At 36.4% G+C, this 26,811-nt stretch overlaps 1 protein-coding gene across 1 annotated transcript in view; it reads left to right on the plus strand.

Moving 5' to 3' along the window:
- The window catches only part of EML6 (EMAP like 6), a 317,613-nt gene that overhangs the window by 210,033 nt on the left and 80,769 nt on the right, over positions 1-26,811 (plus strand). Inside the window, exons 12-17 of the mRNA XM_068564158.1 lie at positions 279-385; positions 3,695-3,813; positions 5,793-5,979; positions 7,966-8,071; positions 15,202-15,295; positions 26,230-26,330. Of these exons, the coding sequence (XP_068420259.1) occupies positions 279-385; positions 3,695-3,813; positions 5,793-5,979; positions 7,966-8,071; positions 15,202-15,295; positions 26,230-26,330 (714 nt within the window). The remainder of the gene's footprint in view (positions 1-278; positions 386-3,694; positions 3,814-5,792; positions 5,980-7,965; positions 8,072-15,201; positions 15,296-26,229; positions 26,331-26,811) is intronic.

Below are 26,811 nucleotides of genomic sequence, written 5' to 3' on the forward strand. Positions count from 1 at the left end.
ACAAGATTTAAAACCCAAAGATCTGTTATCTAATGGAAGTGTGGAAATAGTGGAGGGAGTTATCCTAGTCTGGTAATACTCCTGAAAAGGGGGTTAGAGGTATGGTGAACTTAATGAAAAGATGAAAAATAAAGGTGTTTTAAGAATCTACAACAAATGAAAACTATGGTGTAGTTATTTTTATTGACCTCAATAGGAGAGGAAAAAATTTTAAATAAAATTTTTAGCCATTTAGAGTCTCAGAATTTCTGCTTGTTTCTCACGGGGTGTTTCTGCAGAAGGTGGCTCCGATTCCTATAGTGAAGAATCTGATTCGGATTTATCTGACGTGCCGGAGTTGGACTCTGATATTGAGCAAGAAACTCAAATCAATTATGATCGCCAGGTCAGTAAACAGGGAGCCTCATTACAAATGCCTTATAACCCCAAATCTCGATCTCATTGAATTTGGACATTGCACTAAAATTGGTTAGTGCTTAGGCAGAAGAAAATCAAGAAAAGAATTAGGAAAATTGCCTACTTCTTATCTTTAAATACAGATTTGAAATAAGGCATTTACTGGATCATATCAGTAAAAAAATTTTAAGTAGAGGTAGTAGCAAATTTTCAAAACGGAACCTATGACAGTTTGGGTTTTCTGCCTTCCTAGCAGCTAAAACTTTAAAATATTTTTTACAGAAATATGTGCAAGTAAGTTACAAGATTTTTCATTTTCTTAGCAGATCATTAAAGCATGTGTTTTCTTTATAGAATAGGTATCCCTGGAGGCATGGTTGTTTGCAAATGAGCTGTTGTCCTGATTTCTCTCTTAACTTATGGAGACCGTTATCCATTTAATTAAAGTAAAAGCCCAGATACAATGCACATTATCCTTCCAGTCAGAAATCATCTTTAGTAGAAAAGTTGGACAATTACAACCAAATGTTTTGAAAATAGGCACTTAATTTTAGCACTAAATTGTATTAAAGCGCCTAATCCTTCATTGGAATCTGGACAGGTATCACCTTCTTAATGGTGATAACCCTAGGGGTTCTGTTTTCTTCCTTGTCATTTAGCAGAGGTATGTGAAGCGGATTCCATACATGAACATGGAGTGAATAAGATTTCAGATTTCAGACACAGCAACCGTCAGTGTTGCCCCATGGAAACTTACCACACAGGCCTATGGCAGCTGCCATGTATCAAGTGTCTCTATGGGGCCAGATCCTGTGCTTTACATACACCGAATCCAACCCCACAGTAACCCCTGAGAGGCTGAGTACTTTGCCCACATCCACATTGCCTGTAGTGGATCTGGGCTTCTCTCCAAAGCACACATTGTACGTGCTACTTGGCTTTGCCTCTACGTAAGCTCTGAATGTACAACTTTTCAGATGATGACTTTTTTTACCAACCCATAATTGTCACTCACTGATTCAGTATTTGAAAAATTAGATTAGTACAAAAGTAGTCCAACTGATGGTTTAGGTTAACTTCAAGACTAAATCGGTTTGACTGTGTATTGGTACAATATATTATGCTGTAAAACTACTAAAGATAAAGATTTGAAAGGAAATTATTAATATCATGCAAATATTAAACAATATTATACCCTAATATCAAGGGGAAATGGAATTTAAGCAAAATAAACATACAATTTAGGGAAAAAGAAATGCAATTTTTTTAGTTGGGATGTTTCTATTTAATAAAAATAGTGCTAGTAAAAGAATGAAAAGGAATGACTCAATTGCAATTCATGCCTAGGATTTATATATTCTCCCTGACATCTTACTTTCTAAAGCTTTCACCTAGATTATTTAATTCATGTTGTCTATATTTGATTCCTGAGTTGTTCCTGAGCAGGGAGTCTGTTCTACAGATGGGACTTTGAGGCCCACAGAGGTTATGAGACTTGTTCAAATAAGCAGTAGAAATGTCAAGACTAGAATTCAGTTCTCTAAAGTAGTTGATGAACTGATGAAAGCATCATGAATTCAGATGAATAATTATCATTAGATTTTAAAAGCTTAGTTCACTGCATCTGTAATAGACAAGGCAGTAGTGAGATATCTTCTGACTTCCATTTTTTTTAAACGATTTTTGGTCAAATCCTAAATATGAACTTCATTATAATATGTTCATGATTTTTTTGTAATGTAGTTTGATTAAATGAAAACTTTCCTATATGAAGATGAGAAATTATGAATTGTATTTCATTTAAATGTGTTAAATTTATATCTCTTGATAGTAGGGCATAAATACATGATAGACAAAATTTTATCTACATGATTTTATCTACATTTAAATTGTCGAGAATGTTGTCTCAGTCAGCAGCACATTTTAGGTCCTAGGTTAGACCAAGAGCTTTGCTCTGTATCCCAGAGTCTGATCTGAAAGATTCATGAGGTCATGAAAGAAGGATAATTCCAAAGAGTGATCACCATGATTCATGTGGCCCACATTTCACACATTTCTGAATCATCAAGAGATTTCTTGCCTTAAAAGAAATTATAACAAAATATTTAAATTATATTTTATTGATAATTTTATTTAATAATTTCCTTTCTTATTTATCAGAAAAGTAATATATTTTCTGGATATAAATTGATTTAGAAACATAATAGCAAAATTTTTTAAAAAATTCTTTTAAATCCCAATGATTTAAAAGACATTTCAGGTTAGTTTTGTTCATTAGAAAAAAGTAAAATTCAATCTCATGTCTTATGTTCTCAATTTTGTTTGTCTTTTCAAAGAACCAACTCTTAGTTTTGTTAATTTTTTCTATTGTTTTCCTATTCTCTATTTCATGTATTTCTGTGCTAATCTCTATTACTTCCTTTCTTCTGCTAACTTTGGACTTAGTGTCCAAACTAAGTCCAAACTTTTTTTTTCTACTTCCTTGAGGTATAATATTAAGTTCTTTATCTGAGATCTTTCTTTTTCCTTAATGTATATGTTTATTAGCTACAAAATTTCCCCTGAGAAATGCTTTTGCTGTATCCTGTAAGTTCTGGTATGTTGCGTTTCCATTTTCATTTGTGTCAAGATTTTTTTTAATTTCCTTTTTGATTTCTTCTTTGATCCATTAGTTGTTGAGGAGTGTGTTGATTTCTGTATATTTGTGACTTTCCCAGCTTTCTTCCTGTTACTTATTTCTAGTTTCATACTATAGTGGTCAGAAAATATACTTGATATAATTTCAATCTTCTTAAATTTATTGAGCCTTGTTTTGTGGTCTAACATGATCTGTCCTAGAAAATGTTCCTTGTGTGCTTGAGAAGAATGTATGTTCTGCTGCTGATAGATGAAATGTTCTGTATTTGTTAGGATATTTGGTCTGTAGTATTGTTCAAATCTGCTCTTTCATTATTGATTCTCTGTCTGGGTGATCAATCCTTTGTTGGGAGTGGGGTTTTACAGTTTCCAACTATTATTGTATTGATATTTATTTCTTCTTTTAGTTGTTAATATATGCTTTGTATATTTAGATGCTCTGATGTCGGGTACATAAATATTTACCATTGTTATATCTTCTTGATGAGTTGACCCCTTTATCATTATATAATGCCCTTCTTTGTCTCTTGTGACCATTTTTAGCTTCTTATGTTTTAAAAAACTTGAGTTCCTGCAATTAAAGATTTCCTGAGAATGTCAAGACGTTAATATATTTGAAACCTGGAGAGTCTCTAACTAAATGTGTCTGTTATGCTTGAAGGTTTACAAAGAAGATCTACCTCAGCTAAAGCAACAAAGTAAAGAGAAAAACCATGCAGTGTCCTTCCTCAAACGAGAAAAGGCTCCTGAGGACAGCTTGAAACTCCAGTTCATACATGGGTGGGTGGCCTGTCACCAGCCTTATCACCTTGTCATCCTTCTCAGTGCTACCCCAATTCAGGCTGGCTCTTCTCTCCAGTTTGCACTTACCTGCGGTTAATATTTTAACCACGACTCTCTGTCCAGTTTTCTCAGTGTTCTATGGCCATCTCAGTGTGTGTATCTAGATTTTTCACACTTCATGTACTTTCGTGTTGCATGTGTTACTGCCACTCATTGTTATTTCATTTCATTCTCTCCATCTCTGCTTCCTTTATGCCATAACTCCTGCTCTATTCAGCTGGCTTTCCCAGGACAGTATTTCCTTCAAATGCTTTTGTTCACGTGTACCCCAAATAATTTTGAATTTTGAAAATCATGTACAACCTTCCACACTTTAAGTTGACATCTAAGATTTTTCAACCTAAGCTTAAATGGTTGTGAAGAATATATCTTGTGTTTTATAAATACTCACATTATTTATTTAGATGGCTCCAGTGGAACCCAAATGCCATAGATATTTGATTCCCATTATCATCAATATAACAAATACATGAACTCATATTTCTATTCTACTTCTCCCACAGAATTTTACCCTAATATAATATTTTTATGCTTGTAAGTCTTTTTTTGATTACCCTGTCATAACTTCAACAAGGAAAAACATATCTATATGTTCAATTTAAATTTAATTCCCTGTGACCATAAGTCTCTAACTCTGTGCTGTCTGGTACGATATCTACTTGTAGCCAATGATCACTTGAAATGTGGCTGGTCTAAATGTGCTGTATGTGGAAAATGCACACCAGAGTTTGAAGACTTAGCATGAAAAAGAAATTTACCTCATTAAAATGTTTTATACTGATTACATGTGGACATGATAATATTTTGGACATAATGGGTTAAATGTTCTTAAGATAAGTTTCATCTGTTCCTTTTTTTTTTTTTAATGTGACAATTAGAAAATTTTTCAATTACCTATGTGACTCACATAATAGTTCTGTTGGACAGTGCTACTCTAAGCATTAACAATTTTTTTCTGGATTTAATTATTGTTATAACTATTAGTAATAAATAGCTGGCCAAATCAACATAAATATAGTAAAAATTCTGATAGTTATTAAACATAAATAATTTTATTGGAAAAATTCTTTTAATAAGATAGAATTCTTTCAGTGAGTTCAGATATATGTGCATATATATTTCTTATTGCTAGAGGGTAACAGTTTAGCATTGAATCTATTCCAATTTTTCACTTTTTAATATAAGCACTAAGAAAGCTTATTCATATCTAGCTACTTAAGTAGATGAGAATAGAGGCAGTTTTATCACAGCAATGGTAATCAATTCTTTAAACTCCTCTTTGTTATAGGCCAAAAATATGTGTCGTGATTTTGATATATCACACAAAAATGTAGTTTAATGATCCATCAGCTAACAATTCAGTTAAATCACTGTTCAAATTTGTTAAAAGCAAAGAATTGGAAGTCACTTGACTTGCAAAAGGATTTCTTACCCAATTGTTAGAGTTATTCACTTTCAACATCCATCCGCACTTGTATTTGTTTTGGTGTCCCTGGAAGGTTTGACATTCCAGGGTAATATACCATAGTAAGAGTCCCAATGGATGAGAGGAATGATTTCCTAAATTGGGAGGAAGGCGATTAGGAAAGGGGAGGTGGGAAAGGAAAACCAGTACCTCATCACAGGTGTGTTCTCAGACTAGTCAGTTTTAAGAGAAAGCACATATAGTAGCTGAGGATCTGGAAATAGATTCTGTTAAAATTATCAGTGTCCATTTGCCCCTTAGAAAGTCATCACATGCCCTCAGAGGTCCTCATTACCCCCATTGAAGATCACTGTCCTAGGCAACTGTGGAGACACCTGGGTTCTGCTTGTCCATGTCCATATTAACATGTTAACTTTATCTTCTCACAACTTCTGCTCTGTTCATTCACTGTGCGTTCAACTACTGTGCATTTCTTGGACCTGTGCTTCAGCTATAGAGGCTACGATTGTAGAAACAATCTGTTCTACACACAAGCTGGAGAAGTGGTCTATCACATTGCTGCAGTTGCTGTCGTGTACAATAGGCAACAACACTCCCAGAGGCTGTACCTGGGACACGATGATGACATTCTCAGCCTGACCATCCATCCAGTGAAGGACTATGTGGCCACTGGGCAGGTATATATCTCTCCTGTAAGATGGGAGTTTAGCCAAAGAGAGGATTTAATTTTGAATTCAGTTTACATATGAGAAATTCAAGAAATACTTGGTAGAAATAAACATAAGGCAGGAAGCTGAAAGTGCAGTGAATGCTGGATCATTTAATGATGGTGGGAGAGTCAACCAATACATTCCAGCACTTTTGGGAAGACTTTGAGGGATTCTTATTCTAACATGATGAGATCTATGAATAGGATTAGGTAAAACAAGAGTATTGTAAATCCCATGAAGTCTTAATATATTTTCCTCATTACTGTTTACCCAGAACTTAGTATATCCTAGGTACTCAATAAATGTTTATTGAATGAACCATCTTTTATACTACTGTAACATCCAGTGTATAGTTATTTTTGTAAAACTTAGTCATATGAACTTTGGCTAGTTTATTATATTTTAACCTTCAAAAAACTAAACTTTATATGAACCATTTTGGAATGCCTAAACTTTGGATTGAGTCTATAATTGAAAAGCTGCTCAAAATAGAGCCCTGTAGTCAATCATTTTGTGTGGAAAAGGAGGAGGATAGAAGTAAACTCAGTAAACAGAGAATCTGTTAAACTCAGATTTATTGTCTTGCTGGTAAAGCAGTAATATTGTCAACAGTATTTTCAGTGTTGTGCTCTTTTCTACCAATGTATAGATTACATTTTTGTTCAGTTTTATCATGGGCTTTTAACTGTAGGTAATACTTCACCTGATCCTCAACATCTAAGTGGCAAATTCCAAGAAAAACTACTGGTATGAGGGTCAAAGATTAACATGAGACAACGAACTATTTCTGAGACTTGACATACAGGAGGTAGAAGTGTTTGAACAGGGTTTATAGCCTGATGTTCATGAGATCCATGGATGAAACTGAGGGCCTGACGGGAGTCAACCCCCAGAAATGTGCATTTGGGGGGAGAAGAGTTCGTAGCTCTTATATTTGTAAAAGGATTACAGTCCTCCATAACGGAAGAGCCATTAATTGAAACACTGGTTTGCTGCTCCTCCAACTGCAAATTAGACCATCTATTCTGACATTGTTTTATAAGTAATTGATCACTACTTTGCCTTTTCACTCTTTCCTGCCCCCTCCCCCTTTATTGTCTTTCTTAGAAACAGAAGATGCTTGATTTATGGGTGTTTAATAGTCTTCCTTTGAAAGAAAAAACAGACTGGTTCTTTACATAAACCCCTGAGGAGCTACCACACTCTATACTGTAATTGGGAGGCAGACCAGTATGCCAATAGCCACTCCAGGGGTAACTGGGCCTCCACAGGCCAGTGTAGGAGTTGGCCAGACTCTGCTCAGTTATGAGCATGGCTTTATGTCCCATTTTCCCTTTTAGAGTCATCATACCCGAAAGGGTTTTTTCCCCCTATGCATTATAAGTGAGGAAAACCACCTTAGTATTACAGTTTTCTCTGTTGTTGGGAATTGGTATGATAGAAGCTTGTGTCCCCTTGAGGAGAAGCCACCTTAATGACAGAGAGTTAAGCCATGAAACTTTCATTTCCCAGGGGGAGAAGTAGGGCCAGGCCTTCTTGAGGTGGGTAAATAATTGAGGTGGGTAAAAGAACTCTGAGGATAGTGCCATGAAAACATACAGCTGAGTGGAATCATGTGTGGAGTTGAGAAGGCAGAAGGGAAGGGTAGAACTAACTGACAAAAACAAAGCACAGTGGACATTTGAACCAGAGTTTTAAATATCTCTTAACTGGGAGACATGTACCAGGTTAGATTCTGCTGGCACCCACCTTGATGCCAGAACAAGACCCTTAGACCCTGTGCCTCAGTTTCCTCATCTGGAAGACAGTGGAGTTGGACCAGATGACTTCCCAGGGTCTTCCTACTCTCCAAATGTGTGGGTTTTGATTTCTGAGCGGCACTTGACTCTAAGGAACAAACTCATTCTTATTATAATTTATAATTAGTTAATAACACTCATCCTGTAATTTCAGGTTGGGAGAGATGCTGCTATTCATGTGTGGGACACGCAGACTCTAAAATGTTTGTCACTGTTGAAAGGACAGCATCAGAGAGGAGTGTGTGCGCTCGATTTTTCAGGTAAGCACCAGTTTGCCACCGGAGTCGTTGACAGATGCTTCCATATTTATTTTGGGTTTGTTTTTAAAAAAAAAAAAAAAAAATCCTTTTATTTAGTTTAGTCCTGCTTGTAAGGAGCTAAGCCCTTCGTGTGTCAGCTACCCAGTGTTAGACTGGAAATCAGATGTGTGAATATGATCACACTTCCTTTCCTCATCTTCCTCATTTTCTCTCTCCCAACTCATTACCCAGAGCTCACACTGTGTTCTGCATTTGCTTGAGAGATTTGAAATCCAGAGCAGCTGTTACCATTGAAAGACTTAGTTGCAAATGTCTGGCAGTGACTCAGAACATCAATTTCATCTCTCCAAATAAGTGGGAACACAGCACCTGTGATTTAAAATGTAAAGAACTAGAGCGAGGGGTGCAAATTCTCTGCAAAGGTCCACTTTACATCACTGGTGTTTTGGAAATAAAATTTCATACTGAAAAAATAGAACTGAAGTTTCCACCTCCTTAATTTAAAATTTTAACACAGTGCTGTTAAAAAAAAATACTAACTTATAAATATAATTTTCTTTAGAGTAACGCCATTTCTTTATGCTAGAATTGAAGAATGAGGGCCTATCGCAAAAGGTGTTTTCAACCTAGAAATTTTTAATAACCCCAATGTAGATATTAGATCTGTAGAGAAAGTTTCTAAGCTTTCTACAGAAAACTGATTCTGTAATTTCCTTTTTCTAAATTCCGTTCAAATGTTTACTATGTGCAATGTGTATAATGTTGGTTGTTAAATTCCATTTCACAACCCCAGTCTCTCTCTTACGTACCTCCCTCTCTACTCTCCTTGTTCAGGCCCGAACTTCCTCTCGTCTGTGCATGGTGGTTATGCTGGTCTCTGATTCCATCCCCACTTTGTCCAATCCATCCTGCCCATTTCTGGAGTCTTCTGGAAGTGCAATTACATTGCTACCACATGGACTCCCCTTGGTTGACTGACTCAGGGCTGAGCCCGTGGTTGGACATTCATGGCCTTCTATGATCTGGCCTCAACCTTCCTTTGCAGTGTTTTCACCCACTAACCCACTCGTGCTCCTTTCCATCTACCTAACTGTAGAACCTAAATGCACTCCTGTCCTTCTTTTTGCCTGTGTTCCTTTGCTCATGCTGTTCCCATGTGTCTGTTCAAGTCCAACCATCCTTTAAGACCAAGCTGAAAGTTTTCTCCTCCATCCTTCCAGGGAGAAATGTCCTGTGCCTTCTTCTGTATCCCTTAGCCCATTTGTTGTCATTGCTCTTGTGGTACCTGTTAGAGTCTATGTGGTACAGTAGTTATGTGTGTTAGCAGCTCCTATGCCCTTCTCAGACAGTAAACTACTCATCTAGCCCATCTCTCTGTTCCCCACTGCACATGCTGTAGACACACAAGCTACTCCAAAAGTGTGAATGAATGAATAAATGAATGAATGAAGTTTTGCTTAATGCGCTCTGTCTTGCCTTTCACTACTGCTACTAGAACTTCACATTGTAAACCATCTTTGGATGGAAGTTATCTTTATTCTCTGACCAGTCACATGGTGCAGATTTGTGTGAGTGTGTCACACACTTATTCTCATATGCTGTAAACTACTATACAAATCTGAGTTGTTATATCACTATTAGAAGTTATTCAATACTTTGGTTATTGAATTAGTAAAAAATCAAAGCTAAATTGTTCATACTCTACACTGGTGGGCATGTGAGGTATGTAAGGCATGAGTAGCAAGGAAGAGAGAATTACTTGGCTACCACCTGCCAGTTGAAGGCCCAGATAATGCACCTGATAAACAGTGAATACAAAGTCCTAAACTTCCAGGAGTTTGATGTACATACAACTTTCATAAGTGTACCATGTATCCTTGATAAAGCAGTAAAATCTAAAATGAAACTATAATTTGAGTTCAAATAAGATTCTATTCCAAAGATGTGAATGGATTTCTGCTTTTTTTTTTTTAATTTTAATAGTTCTACCTGATGGCTGAACTGTGTTCTTTTCCTAAATTAACTTGCTAGCGGATACACATGTGTATACTTAATATAAAAATTATATTAATAAGTATGTTCTAGAAGAGTGGTAAGATACCCATTAAATAAAATAATAAACCTAAATGTGTACTAGATTATGGAGACTCTCATATTCATATTGTCAGCACCTTTGCAAATTGACTCAATAATTCTAGTAGACAATTTGACACTGTTTAACAAAAGCTATAATTCAAAATGACAAGTATGTGGACCATGTGTATTTCATACACATTTCTATGTATCAAGTTAAGAAAAAGAATAGAACTCAAAATATCATCTACTCACTGATTTCAACTGAAATGTGTGTGTGTATGTGTATTAATATATAAACAGTGGCAGGAAATTTAGAATACTAGAAATAGAATTCAATAATCGTCAGATTATTTTTTCTAGAGAATTGATTAAATTTTTGGTTTTTAAATTTAGGAAAATCAGAAGAACCAACTCATGCTGAATACCTTTAGAGAAGAGGTTAGAGGAATGTTGATCAAAAACATTGATTATGAGGCAAGTTAGTAGCAATAAGCTGGTACCCAGTAACTTGATCTCTGCATTTCTGAGAGCTTCCATCTCTTCTGGGCTTAGTAGTTTTATAAAAGGAAGATCGAGAAATTAGCTGCACTTAGAAATCTTCCCCTCGTAAGGCAGCCCCTTATGTCATTGCCCGGGATAGAGAAACCAGGCACTCTGGAAGAGGCTGAGAAGCTGATTCTGTCACTGCTTCTAATTCCCATTTTGGGCAAATAAAGAAATGCCCAGATATAAAATATTTTCTGCATAAAAAGGATATTTCAGTTTTAACAATACATTCTCTATTCCCCAGATAATAGTCACTAAGGAAGAGCCCATTTATGCAGCAAATGTGGTATTTTTGATTGTGGAAAATTATATTTTTGTCTCAGAGTTGAAATACGATGTTAATCTATAAATGGCAGAAAGGAAGCTAGGTGATAGTTTGAGAAAGCGCTAACATTAAGGACTTTTCAGGAAGTACGGAAGTATGTACTGTGTTTGACCCATCACCGTGTATGGTTACATGCAGATGAACTGTGGTCGATTGATCTTTGTGGTCTCTATGGCCCTACTGAAGGTGTGACCTGAAGGCTCTTTGGTTTAATTTATATTGATAGTAGTACCTTGTGTTACAGTGATACAGCTTTAGTCTTAAACAAATGCCTGCACCACTTTATAGGCCAAGAATGAAGATCCAGAGAGTTTGGTTGTATGGCTGCGGTAAAAGTCAGACAGTGGCAGATCCAGAGCGAGGACCCAGGTCTCCTGGCTCTCAGTCCCATGAGAAAGCCACCAGGCCTGGGGCCGTCAGCTGGTGGAAGCTGTGCCGGCTGTGCTCTCCCTCTCAGTCCTCCTGCCCTTTCCTGCCCCTGCCCTCCACCAGGGCTGGTGTGAACTTTTAGCATGAGAGTCGTACCTGGACCACTCATTGTGCCCCCCTACTTCCTCACTCCTTCTACCTGATGGCCAGTGCCTGCAGCTGCCTCCACCCCTACTCTCCAGTGTAAATGTGGTATGGGCATGGTGGTGCATAGAGGCTGCCACGTGGAACAGCACCCTCGTGAAAAGAGACCCCTGTCCTAGAACAGCCCTGAGTCAAACACTTTCATGAGCAGAAGCATCTATCCCTTCTTTTTGGATACTTGCAGTAAAGTGAGGAGTTCAAGTCAAAATGCTGAGAGAGAAGATGATTTAGGTTTCCCAGTTTCACCATGTAAACAGGACACCTACATTGGTTATTACCTAGCTAGTGGCCCCATCTGTGTATCTCAGTGTATCTCCACACCCACCTGTCTCTTACACGTCAGCTCATCTTGGGGGGTGTTGTGGAGACCTACCGATAATAGAAAGAAATGAGAGAAAGAGATTGTCATGGAAATACAAAGCAGGCAAATGATGTGAAAACTAGACAGCAGATAAGCAGTTATACCTAGGAATTTAGATTAATCTATTCTTGCCACTCTTCCAAAGCAAACAAAAAAGATGACATTTTTAATCAAAAACATTTCTAACAACACAACCCATACCTCTAAATTATGTCAACTAGAAGGAATGAATTTATATTGTGTCACTTAATTGAGCAACTCGTTGTGGATTTATTATCACTGTCTAGGGAAAACGGAGCCGTCCTTGCTTCTGTACTTGCAGTCAGGAAAGTGCTTCCACATGAACAGAAAGCCAATTAGAAAGAGAAAGGTTCAGATATAAATATTTTCTAGCCTAAATATCATCCTCATATTTTTAAAAACCTTCATTGAATAATACCGATTTCCACAAGGGCACATCTAAGACTAGTGTGATTTCATTGTGTCAGTTCCAAAAACCTATGCATTTTTTATGAGCCCTGAATACAGGACCAACTTGTAATTGTCTGGGTAAAATATTTCTCTTTCTAATTTGCCCTTTACTGTTGACATTAAGCTCCTTAGAATTATTTCTGGACTATGTCACAAAATATCCATAATTAATACATACTGTGACTGGAAAGATTTGAAAGGACATTACCTAAACCCTAAAAATATGGTTGAAAATCAAAAACTCCGACTAAATGGTCAAGGAACAATGGATTTTCAGAGCTAAGATCAAGCCTCTGTGAGGGGAAACAAAAACTCAGAAAAATTTAAAGATAGCCAACTATATTTCCAAACTGTGTGGTATGTAGAAATTGCCCACACCTGCAGAATTCAAGAAAAAGTCACCATCCTAAAGAAGAGGTATGGTTGTTGAGGCACCTCTAGATTTGTTCTGCTGCTTCACTGCTACTCATAGTCACAAACTGGGGTAGAAAGGTGGTATGACTGTGAAGACAAGCTGATGGGGCCTTGCAGAAATTCCAATAAAAAGAAGCCAAAAAAAAAAAAAAATCAACTTACCCTGAGGACTTCTTCAAAAGACATAAAATGTAAAAAAAAAACCCTATCATTTAAAATGTGTGGATGTTTGCATTCTAAGAAAGACATACTAATATAGCTACACAGGTTACAAAAGAAAACAAAATGTAGAATTAACAAATGCAAAAAAAAAAAGAGACACTGAATATCTGTGCAGTGTTTTTGATTAAAATTTTTATATAACAGAATATTCCCATTCCCTCTGCACCATCCGTAGGCATATTCCATTTTTATCTCCCTCATCCTCCTGATGTCACCAGTATCATCAGAATTCATTGAAAACCATCTCAGTACGAGGATCATGTTGGAAATGTGATACAAGTACTGTAAGTCTTAAATAAGAGTTTAGGATCTAAAAAGGGAGAGAGAACTCTCTAATAAAAAGAAAATCACCAAATACAGAGACATGGTAATATGGAAATATAACCAGACCACACCAAGAGGTACAGGAAAGGTAATGTTGCTGGTAATGAATCGGAAGTCATCACCAGTCCCTTCTCCCAAATGCATGAAAAGAGACGGGGCACAGTTTAAAGCCTGGTAACATTTAAGCATAAGGACATATTGTGATTGAGAAGACACATTTGTTTATAGTACTCACCTGGTGGTGATTTAGGCCTTTGGCAAAGTGTTACTGTATTCACCTACTGTAGTCTAGGAGCTTGAAAGGGTTAATGTAACTTTCAAATCCTTGCCTCATACTTGGTGGTAGTAGAGGATTGGGGAGGATTTGGTTGGTTAAGCCAGGCTCTTACTCTCCTTTTTCCTCCAGAAAAGGAGCAGACTACCGTTCCCAGTTGGTCGGGGGAGGGTCTGTGGAACAAGTAAGGGCACCCAAGGGTTGGGCATTAGTTAACCAGCATTTGGGGAGGGTCACCAGATATAGCAAATAAAAATACAGGAGGCCCAATTAAATTTGAATTTCAGATAAGCAACAAATAATTTCTTAGTATAAGTATGTCCCATGCAATATAATTGCATGCAATATAACATTGCAAGGGGCATACTTGTACTAAGAAATTATTCGTTGCTTATCTGAAATTCCAATTTGACTAGGCGCCTTTATTTTCCCTGGCAATCCTAATTTGGCATCTACCCCAGGGCTGTCTTTGAAAATACCAGTTGAAACCCTGAGTGGGCTGTGGAGAAACGGTTTATCACATACTCACGTTTCTTTACCCTAAGGCCATTGGCTGTGTGTCGCCAGAGAATACACCCTGCTAAACTGAGCCTTGGTGAGCTTGGCAACCCGTCTCCTAGCCCACTCCAGGCTAGGGAGGAACTGCTGACCTGAGATGCTTCTCCTGTGAAGCTTTGTGAGGAGGCAGCAAAGGAAGGACTTACTGACTGTACCTCTTCTTCTGTCTTGAAATGAGAAAGCAAATTAACTATTTTGATTTCAAATTCAATTACATATCATATATTTTTTTTTATTTTGGAAAACAAAATTATAGTAATTATTGATAGTATTATAAATAATATTTAATACTAAGGGAAAATGTTCATCATATAACAAGTAAAAAAAATTAAGTAATAGTATGTTCACTATGATCCTGGTTTTGTCTTTTCAAAGCACGTTTAGGTAGAGAAACTGATAGGATGTATATCAAATGTAGGCCTAGAAATTTGGATGATTTTTAAATTTCCTTTGTCCGTATCTTCTAAATGTCCTACAACAAGCATATTACATTTGAAATAGGGAAACTAAGAAATTAAGATTTTTTTTAAATTATAAAATCATCTTTTGAAAGAATTTTCCAAGTTAGTTTCTATAATGCTCTTATCTTGGAGGGTTGAACAGAACCAGTTTTTTTTTTTTAGAGCGAAGTAGACTGAGTCACAAAGTTAAATGGCTCTTCTAGTAAATGTCATGAGATTTTTCTGACACAAAATAGACAAGGTTTTGGTGACTTACCTGAGAAGCTCCCCACAGCCCTGTGTCTCAGATTGGAATGTTGGGTCAGCGATTTAATTCAGCAACCAGTTATTATACATTGAGAACCTCCACTATTAGTAGTTACGCATTTCATTTAGTGAGGTCCCCTTAGTGTATTATTCTCCTAACGTATTTGAGCCTAAATAATATTCTTAAGATCAATTTCTTGTTCCTCTTTACAGTATATAAAATGTTGTGGTTTTTCATTGAGAAATGAGTCATTTGACATTTGTGTTGTTTTCATACAGCCGATGGAAAATGTCTGGTGTCGGTTGGTTTAGACGATTTTCACAGTATTGTATTTTGGGACTGGAAAAAGGGAGAAAAGATAGCCACCACCAGGTAAGAAGCTGCCGAGGTCTTAACGGCATCCTGCCAATGATCACACTGCAGTAAAAGTTAATAGTTTGCATTTTCTGGTAAGATTTCATCTTCAAACTCAGATGAAGTTCACATAGAAAGCTTAACACCTAAGTAAAAACATATTGTAATATTTCATGGTGACAAACCTGACATAGAGGAATTAATGTTTGTTTCAGGCAATTGGAAAATTCTGAAATCCTTTCCAGAGAGTTATTCATCACTTTGCTTTTAGTAATATATGCATTATCTATATCAAAGCTTTTTCCCAGCAGTAGGAAAGCAGCTTTCCTCAGACTTGTGCCTTGCCCCTTGTTTTTCCACTGTCTTAGCATCTAGTGAAGGACTGTCAATGTCACTGGAGTCAGAAGTTCCACTTGTCATGAGGCTGCAGCATGCAGGAAAGGAGGCCCAGCGTGTGCACCTGCCACTCGCTTTCAAAGCAGGCAAATTGTTGCCCTAATCTCCCCATCTTATAAATAGACCTTCTAAGACCACCTGCTATTTATAGACCACCTGTCCTCCCTTGCCCCAGCCTCCCTCCCTGCTGAATCAGCCCTAAGTCTGAACACTGCTTTCCACTCCTGCTTACATTGGTCTTAGCTGTCTGCCCGGCCATAGTCAGAGGTCAAAATAGTTGACCGCCAAGGCCCAGCAATACAATTTGTTGCCCAAGGCATGTTATCAGTTTATCTCTCTACTGGTTCTTCTCTGCATAAACCAACTTCCTTTTTATCTGGCACCATAAAATCATTTTTAAATTAATGACTTTGAACCCCAATATTCACTTTTTAAATTGATGTTTTAAATTATATAGGAAAAAAGTGTTTTTTGGCAATTTGATTTAATGAATGAAGACCTATAGATTGCTGGAGACTCAGAGGAGGAGCAAATGGAGCCTTGAGGACTCCAGCTGACCGTCTTAGGAGAGTAAGAGGAGCTTTTCTGATGACTGCTATTGAGATGGAATTCTTGGCAGCAAATGACAGCTCATAAATCTGCCTACCCAAGCGGTTTTTCTTTTGCTCTCTCTAGTATTCCTCACGGTTATATCACTCCCCGCTAATACTCAGATTCAGCTTCTAATCAGAAGTCCGCTTTCCTCCTAGATTAATGTACTGAATTTTACTTTAATATTTCTGATAACATATCATCTGCATTACAGATAATCTCAGGCAAAGCACACGTCTGCATTTCAAAAGCAACAGAAACGCAGTTTTCCTGCTAGAAAACCCTCTGCAAATGTGGGTAGCTCACCTGTTATATATCGGAAACAGTAATAGAAATGGAAGAAAGAAATATTTATTAATATTTTAGAAGTATATATTTGATATGTTTGGTAGTGCTACTTCTATTTAATTAACACAAAGTGACTTAACACCATTATGTTAATAATACAGTTTATTCTTAGAATTGTTCCCAAGCCATATGTCACATTCCCCTAACAGGACACCTGCAGAGTTGTCTTCAGAGACCAATTCTGCAATTGTAACATTCACCATTGCTCTATCCAAAGAGTATCAGAGATTGTTAAAGTTCTTTGGATGAATACTAGATTTTTAAATAATAAATAAATAATATTTACACAATATTATCAATCATAAATATTCATGTAAATAAGTAACCAAACAAATTAAAATTCTATTTATGGCCTGAGATTAAGGTGCTTAAGTAGATAGAAGCTTTAAAAACAGGGGCATGAAAGAAGTGACAAAGAAAAAGGAGTAATACTTTACCAGTGGGACCTTACTGTCTTCCAGGAGTCAGTGTAGCTCCTCCAAGGGTCTAATTTACTCTCAGAAGATGGCTGATTCAGTGACACCCCTCACTCTGCACTTCTGTGTCTCAATCATGGCCTGCATCGCCACTAGCAAGGCTTAACAACAAACCTGCTTCCCGCAGGTTGTGTGGTTCTGGCAGGTAAAGTTCTGCAGTAGCACCCGTCGCTCAGGATGTGAGATTTCCCCATGGGGGGAGGGGCACAGTCAGTGGCTGTGATGGCATCACCGGCAGCACCGCTGCTGCCCAAGGCTAACGTGGACCCCCTGCACTCAAAAGCCGCCCTTCAGTTGGGAACATGTTTAAGTGAACCTATGTTTTTATCAGCTCAGAGAAATTAGAGAAGTTTGGAATTGGCCCATAAAGATCTTATTACAAGATCTTGATGAGACTTGATCCAATCTCTTTGCAGTTTTTTTTGATCTTTGCTAATTTTCATGAATGACTTCAGTCCCCTCCATTGCAAATGAATTTTTTAGTCTCTTTTTCCTTTTAAAGATTGTTCAGATTTTAGTCTAATATACAAGTAACCTATGTAATAACCAAGAGTAATCTCTTATGGGCAGTAGTGAAATAGCCTGATATCAGCGTCAATCAGGGCAGAACAATGAGATAATTAATCAGGCACCTCTATGTCCCTTTATTTAGATTTCCATCACACCAGTAACATGACTGGGGGGCAATGGCTAATTATTATTGACAAGCTTCATCTCAGAAGTTTGAACAGTGGGGATATTAAGCAAAAGGTACAGTTATCAAGGTGCATAACAAGATTACTTCAATGTTAATGAGAAATAGTTGTGCTACTAAAAAGCTTAGGGACAAAACATAGGCCCACATGGAGCAGGTACGTAGACCTTCAGAGTATGTATTAGCTCCACTGCTTGTTCTATTTTAGGTCCCTACCCTTACATACATTTAGTGAATATGATCAGGCCTCCTGCATACCAAATTGAGATCTTTCTCACTCTCCTTTTTTAATTTTTCCTCTGTTTTCAAAATAATACATGATTATTAAAAAGTTAGAAAGCACAGAAAATCACCAAAAAGAAAATGAAAATGATTCATAATTCCACTACCCAGACATAGCCATGGCTAACATTTTAGCATATGTTCTCTGGTATATATGCTGCTAATATTTTTATCCATTTTTATTCATATGTGGGGTATTATGCATACTGCTCTGTAACTTGCTTTTTTTTTTTTTTTTTTTTCACTCACCAGTGTATCATTTTCCTTTCTTCTTCTCAATGTTACCTGGCTTATCCTATGTTATTCTATATTGTAAGCCATTTTAAATCTTTTTTAGAACTGGGGTATAAATCAAACATTCATTCAGTCTTCCACTTGTGGGCTACCTTCACAAAAAAGGAGAAAACCAAATCACATACACCGAGACTGGGCCTCTATGCAAATGAGAGGGTTTTGAATAGAAGATTGGGAAACCAACTCACGTCGTGTGCAGCTGCCTTTGGCTTCTAGAAGAGGAGCATTTCTTCCCTTTTCCCCTGTACTTGCTGATAGAGTTTAAAATGTAGCCCTACGTGATGAATTACCTATGACTCAGGTGATAGGAATCGTCCTGTATTAGGGCAGCAGTATGGACTCTCCTACATTCTTATTCCATCAGGGTAGGACCTGAAACTCTTTTCATTTTGTTTTTCTTACACACACACACACACAGTTGTAGGCAACTTCTCTACAAATTTAACAAGCGTCTAAAGGGAAAAATAACAGAGGTATTCAAAGAATGTTCTTTATTTAGGTGTTGACATTAACTAAACATTTACGTGCCATCACTAGTCAGTTTAGAATTTTAGCTACAAGAGAAAGAACATTGGTGTTTTTATGACACCAAGAAATTAGGTGAAAACTAAAGTGTGCTCTCAAAAAAGACTTTTCCAACCATCTAATTGTTTGACCTTGTATAGACACTAGCAAACAAAACAATGCTCTTTTCTATGTAGGGGATGTAATTTGTGATATCTGTTCTCAATTTTCATTTCAGTTTTCTCTAGCGTCTTCTCTCTAAAATTTATATTATTGATTTAGGAGCTGTGGGGATTTTCCTCCAATCAAGAAATCTTTGGATGTTTAATGTTTCTTATGGTTATCTGGTTCACTTCTCCTCTTTATGTTAAGCACATTTTCTCTTCTCTTTTATCTAAACCTTTTTCTCACTGTCCTAATTGTTCCTGATACTTTCAGTGATATATCTTGGCCCTGGTGTCCAAGCTTCACTTTTGACTTTCAAAGAAACAAAGAGAGAAAGTTCAAAAATCAGTTTCTCCTCCTTTCCCTGCCTTTCACTGTAAGGCCTACATAATAGTTGTGGAGATGCTCTGTTCTTTCTTTACTTTTCTTTTAACTTTTTATTATGGAAATTTTAAACGTTACACACAAGCGGAGGAAATATCATAAAGAACTCCCTTATACCCATCACCCAGCTGCAACATCCTACAAATGATACAAAGCTCTTCCCCCTCCCCTCATTTTTTACTTTTACTTTCTTTTTTGCTATAAAATTTTAAAGAAAACTCAAGACATTGTGTCACTTGACCAGTATGTACTTCATTAGGCATTTCTAACTGAAAAGACTTATTTTTAAAAACCACCATTCCATTATCACAACTAACTAAAGCAACAGTAATTTCTTTCTTTAATTTATTACTCTATTTAAAATCAAACATATCTGACTGTTTCAAAAATGAGAGTTGGTTTGTTCAAATCTGCATCCAAACAGGGCCCATTTATTACGTTTGATTGTCATCTCCCTTAAGCCTCTTTTATTTTATAGCGGTCCCCCTCCCACCTTATTCTTGCCATGGATGCATTTGAGAAGCCGGGTCATTTGACCTATAGAATGTGTCACATTCTAAACTTGACTGGGTCTTCATGAAAGCATATCAAGCATTTCCCTGTATTTCCTATAAATGGTAGTTAGATCCATAGGCTTGATTAGATTCACATTCAGCTTTTTTTTCCTTAATACTAGTATTATTGATAAATCATATACCATACAATTCACCCATTTTAAAGTGTACAGTTCAATCACTTTGTAGTGTATACAAATGTCAACTTATAATGCTGTACACTTGAAACTTATATAATAAAAATAAATGAATAAAGTGCATAATTTGATGTTTTTTAGCATATTTACAGAGTTGTGCAATCATTAACACTATTTAATTTCAGAACACTTTCACCACCCCAAAAAGAAATCCCATACTCATTAGCACTAATCTACTTTCAGTCTCTCTGGATTTTTGTATTCTGGACATTTCGTATAAATGGAATCACGTGAGGTTCTTTGTGACTGGCTTCTTTCATGTAGCATAATATTGGGTGGGCCAAAATGTTCGTTCGGATTTTTCTGTAAGATGGCTCTAGTAGCACTTAGTTGTCTTTAACTTCATTCGAAGCAATTTTGTTAGATTGTATGTGACAGCTGTCATATCAGCGTGCATTTTAAAAGACTTATCAAAATTGGGAATTTTTGTGTAGCCATTTTAATATTGAAGATGGAAGAAAACAACATTTTTGGCACATTATGCTTTATTATTTCAAGAAAGGTAAAAATGGGACTGAAATGCAAAAAAAGATTTGTGCAGTGTATGGAGAAGGTGCTGTGACTGATCAAATGTGTCAAAAGTGGTTTGCGAAGTTTCGTGCTGGAGATTTCTCACTGGACATTGCTCCACGGTTGGGTAGACCAGTTGAAGTCGATAGCGATCAAATCGAGACATTAATTGAGAACAATCAACGTTATACCACGCAGGAGATAGCTGACATACTCAAAATATCCAAATCAAGTGTTGAAAACCATTTGCACCAGCTTGGTTTTGTGAATTGCTTTGATGTTTGGGTTCCACGTAAGTCAAGCGAAAAAAGCCTCCTTGACCATATTTCCTCATGCGAGTCTCTACCTAAACGTAATGAACACGTTCTGTTTTTTAAAACAAATTGTGACAGGTGATGAAAAGTGGATACTGTACAATAAAGTGGAATGGAAGAGATCGTGGGGCAAGCGAAATGAACCACCACCAACCGCACCAAAGGCCCGTCTTCATCCAGAGAAGGTGATGTTGTGTATATGGTGGGATTGGAAGGGAGTCCTCTACTATGAGCTCCTTCTGGAAAAGCAAACAATTAATTCCAACAAGTACTGCTCCCAGTTAGACCAACTGAAAGCAGCACTCGACGAAAAGCATCCAGAATTAGTCAACAGAAAAATGCATAATCTTCCAAAAGGATAACGCAAGACTGCATGTTTCTTTGATGACCAGGCAAAAACTGTTACCGTTTGGCTGGGAAGTTCTGATTTGTCCGCCGTATTCACCAGACACTGCACCTTCGGATTTCCATTTACTTAGATCTTTACAAAATTCTCTTAATGGAAAAAATTTCAAATCCCTGGAAGACCGTAAAAGACACCTGGAACAGTTCTTTGCTCAAAATGATAAAAAGTTTTGGGAAGATGGAATTATGAAGTTGCCTGAAAAATGGCAGAAGGTAGTGGAACAAAAGGGTGAATACATTGTTCAATAAAGTTCTTGGTGAAAATGAAGAATGTGTCTTTTATTTTTACTTAAAAACCAAAGGCACTTTTTGGCCAACCCAATATTTGAAGGTTCATCTATGTCATAACAAGGATCAGTATTTCATTCCTTTTCATTGTGTGGATCCTACCACGCTTCATTTATCTGTTCATCAGTTGATGGATAGTTGGGTTGTTTCCTCCTTTTGGCTATTATGAATAATGCTGCTGTGAACATTTGTGTGCAAGGTTTTAAGTAAACATATGTTTAATTTCTCTTAGGTATATACCTAGGAGTAGAATTGCTGGGTCATATAGTAACTTAGTATTTAACATTTTGAGGCACTGCCAAAATACATTTCTAAGTGGGTGCGCTATTTTTCATTCCCACCAGCAAGGAATGAACATTCCAATTTCTCCACGTACTTGCCAACACCTATTATTGTCTGTCACTTCATTATAGCCATCCTAGTAGATATGAAGTGATATCTAATTAAGGTTTTGATTTTCATTTCCCCAATGGCTAATGATACTGAGCATCTTTTCATGTGTTTACTGGCCATTTGTATAACTTCTTTGTAGAAATGTCTATTTAGATATCAGTATTTTGCTCATTTTTAACAGGGTTATTTGTCTTTTTATTATTGAGTTATAAGGGTTTCTAAAAATTTATTCCGAATATAAGTCCCTTATCAGATATATGATTTGCAGATATTTTCTCCTAAGTTCAATTTTTTAGTCAAGAGTACCTGATATGTACTTCATGTTTCACTCTATCAGAAGAAACATAATCAGTGGCATACCAGATGGTGGGGGCAGTGGGAGTAGTACTTGACAGGTGCAAGCAATAGGGCTTCTATTATCTGTAGGAATTTTTTAAAGCATAAGAAGATCAACTAAAAGCCAATCTGCTTTTTATTACTCTCCTGAGCCAGCAATTCTAAACAATGTCAGGGATGGAATTCCTCTTTCTCAGGAATTCCAGTCCACCCCATGGTGTACCACTGCCCCAAATGTCTGGTTCTCCTACTCTTAGTAATTCTCAGCTCCATTGTGGGTTCTGGTACTATCAGCCTCATCCTTCCATTGAAAGCTTCCCATCAATGTATTAACTAATGGTTGTAGCATCCATTTACAACTGTGGGCTAAATTGATTATTTAATTAGGGATTGAAAATGATAATTTTCTAATTCTATTATTTATTCTTCGTATTAGCTAGAATTCTTCTATAAATAAGAGTTTTCTCTCATGAACCACTTGGTTTCTCTGAAATACAATTCACACAGGAAGTAGTCCTTTAAATATTAAGGGCTAATAATATTTGTTGTCTATAACTTGCAGATATTTCCCCTAGTCTGTCATTTTTCTTTTGAGTTTGATATGATGTTTTTCATCATGCAAAGGCTTTTATTTTTATGTGGTCAAATTTATCAGTCTTTACCACTTCAAGATTTTGAGACTGATTAAGGAAAGTGTTCCCTGTCCTCTGGTTAAAAGGAAATTACTTGTGATTTCTTCTAATCTGCTGTGGCTTCATCTTTACATTTAGATCTCTAAACCATTTGGAATTTATCCCAGTATCTCGTATGAGGAACAGATTCAATTTTTTCCTTTCTCTATATGGCTATCAAGGTGTTCCAAACACCATTTTCCTTTCCCCTTTTATATAGACTATTTTTTAGAACAGGTTTAAGTTCACAGCAAAATTGAGCAGAAAATACAGAGTTTCTGTATACCCACTCTCCCAGCCACCTTCAAATCCCCACCTGGCACCAGAGTGGTGTATTTGTTATAATAGATGAAGCTACATTGACACATCATTATCACCCAAAGTCCACAGTTTACATTAGGGTTCATTCTTAGTGTTGCACATTCAATGCGTTTTGACAAGTGTATAATGACATGTATCCACCATTATAGTATCATGCAGAATAGTTTCACTATTCACTGCCCTAAAAACCCTTTGTGTTCTGGCTGTTTGTCCCTCCCTCCCCTCTGTCCTGGAAACCACTAATCTTTTTACTGTCTCCATAGTTCTGCCTTTTCCAGAATGTCATTTAGTTGGAATTATACAGCATGTAGCCTTTTCAGATTGTCTTCCTTCACTTAGTAATATCCATTTAAAGTTCCTCCATGTCTCTTCATGGCTTGATAGCTCATTTCTTTTTAGCACTGAATAATACTCTGTTGTCTGGATGTACTAGTTTTTTTAATCCATTCACCTACTGAAGAACATCTTGGTTGCTTCCAAGTTTTGGCAATTATGATTAAAGCTGCTGTAAGCATCTATGTGCAGGTTTTTGTGTGGACATAAGTTTTCAACTCCTTTGGATAAATACCAAGGAACATGATTGCTGGATCTTATGGTAAGAACATGTTTAGTTTTGTTAGAAACTGCCATAATGTCTTCCAAAGTAGCTGTACTATCTTGCATTCCCACCAGCAATGAATGAGAATTCCTGTTGCTCCACATCCTTGCCAGCATTTGGTAACATACACCATTTATTTTAAGTATTAATTTTTCCCCCATTGATTTGAGACCTGTCTTTATTACCTACTACATTTAAATATTGGGTCTCTTTCTAGATTTTCTATTTTGCCATTGGTTTGTCAGTCACTTTGTGCACCAATACCACACTGTTTTAATCACGAAGGCTTTATAAATTGTTTTAATATCTAGGAGAGCTACTCTTCCCACTTTGCTTTTCTTTTTCAGACTTTTCCTGGCCATTACTGCTGTTTTATTCTTCCATAAGAACTTTAAAGTCAAGGTGTCTAACTCCAGATTAAAGAACAGACACTAAATGCTCTTTTTTATTGGAATCAAGTTGAATTTATAAGCGAAGCTAGGAGAATTAACACCTTTATGATTGAGTTTTCAAACCCAAGAACATGGAATGTGTTTCCATTTTTTTAAGTCTACTTTTCTATCTTACAAATATGGGGTGTTTTGTGGTTGTTGTACTCATTTGCATATAGTGCACAGTTCTTGTTAAATTTATGCCTTGATATTTTTATTGTTTATAAATAGAGTCCTTTCTTCCAGTATATTTTTCAACTGGATATTATATATATTAAGGTTATTGGTTCTGTATTTAATTTTATATACTGCAACTTTCCTAAATTATCTTATTTGTAGTTATTTTTATGTTATTTTCTTTTGAATTTTTTAGACATATAATTATTATCATTTGCAAAAAGAAATCGTTTTACCTCTTCCATTCCAGCTCCTGTGCCTTTAATTTTTTTAGACCTTGTCTAATTGCATTAGGTAATATGTTCAGTACAATGTTAAATGGTAGTGGTGATAGTCTTGTTCCTGACTTTATTGGGAATAACATTAAGTAAGAATCTGACTTTCGAGTTCACACACACACACACAAACACACCATGAATAAGGTACTGTTCCAGCACATTCTGTTTTTAAAAAAAGGATAATGGCACACAGCATCTGAAGAGCCAGTCTGTGTATAATTGGTCTTGAATGAATTTGTGTTTCTCAATGAGAGTCAAGAACTGCAGGGAAATATAAAAGTCTAAGAGATAACTCTAAAACATCCATTAATTCCTACTTTATTGAGTGTTAGTTGAGTACTTTTTTAATCACAAGTGACTGTTAGATTTTTTTTGTGAAATGCCCTTTTGGCATCTGTGAAAATAACATAATTTTTCTCATGTATTATTTGATTCCTTAATAATTAACCACCCTTGCATTTGGTCATAATGTACTGTTTTTTAAATATGTTCTTGGATTCTCCTTGCTAGTATTTTATTTAAGATTTTTGTATCTGTATTCATAAGGGAGACTAGTCAGTCATGTTCTTTATGTTAATTGCTTTTCTTTTACATAATGAAAGTTAGGTCCTAGTATACGAGAGAAGACCATCAAATAGTCCATTAAGACCAGTAAATCCTTAGATTCTAATGTGATTACTTTATACTCTAAACCAGAAATTTCCCTGGCACTGTGGAATGCTGGTCTACAGCTCCACCCTACAGTCAGTCCTCACTTTTATATTTGTCCTTCTGCCTCTTGGGTTATAAACTTACATTTCTGAATGCACAGCATCCTTGAGTGCCTTAAATCGATAGACGACAGCCTTTCTCTCTCCATGGATGTGAGCCAGGGGCTTTGGCTTCTTGTGAATACATTTCTAGCTGAAACTGTTTAACCCAAAGTTATGCCTTCCCCAGCAAGAATATTACATTTGAAGCTTCTCATTAATACTTTTACAGTATCTTCTCCCTCCTCTTATACAAGACCTCTGTATCCCAAGAATTACAATTCTATAGTTGTGGCATTAATTTTATCTTATGGAGACATTCTGATCCATTTAAAATATTTCATTCATTTGTTTAAAGCATAATTAAGTAGATTTTGGTAGCAATGGTAGGGTAAGAAGAAAGGGCTCAAACATGCGAAGAAAAACCAAAACTCATTATTTTAGTGTAGACCCCATGTGTATTTTAAATCGTCTTCTAATTTACTTGTCCTATTAGATGTGCTTAATGAAAGTTAGACTAAATGCATGCTTTTAATAAAACTCTCTAGCAGTGCTGTCATGAAAACTGGAATTTTTCCCCTATTTGTCTCTTACAGAGGACATAAAGATAAGATATTTGTGGTAAAGTGTAACCCACACCATGTTGACAGACTGGTTACGGTTGGGATCAAGCACATCAAATTCTGGCAACAAGCAGGTACTATTGTTAGGGTTTATCCTTTATGTGGTTGAAAGTTTTACTCCAGCTGGGAAAAAAAAAAAAACAACCAACACCACTACCTAGCCTATCTCTGCAATCTAAAATTAAAGTATGCCTAAAAGACGTTTGCTCCCAAATAATGTTTGAGCTGTGAAGCTTAGAACACTCTATATGATGCCGTGTATATTCATCAATATCTAGAAAGCTTTGGGAAATGTTCTGCTGTGAAAATAATTATTTTTATATTCAGTCATCAGTCCTGAAAGCAGTGATTATGTTGGACTACTGAGCAGGAAATAATCACTCTAGTTGGGTGAATACAATTTTCAATATTTTGAGGGTTCTTTTTATTAGTTTATAACTGCATTTAGCACATGAATTAAATATGACACACAGTACACACAGTAAGTGGTCAAAATAAATACTTGTGGTTTATAATGCTGATAATAAGGACGAGTAAATAAGCAGGACAAAACAT

This window comes from Eschrichtius robustus, chromosome 15, assembly GCF_028021215.1.
Source record: "Eschrichtius robustus isolate mEscRob2 chromosome 15, mEscRob2.pri, whole genome shotgun sequence".
In the NCBI taxonomy this organism is placed as follows: domain Eukaryota; kingdom Metazoa; phylum Chordata; class Mammalia; order Artiodactyla; family Eschrichtiidae; genus Eschrichtius; species Eschrichtius robustus.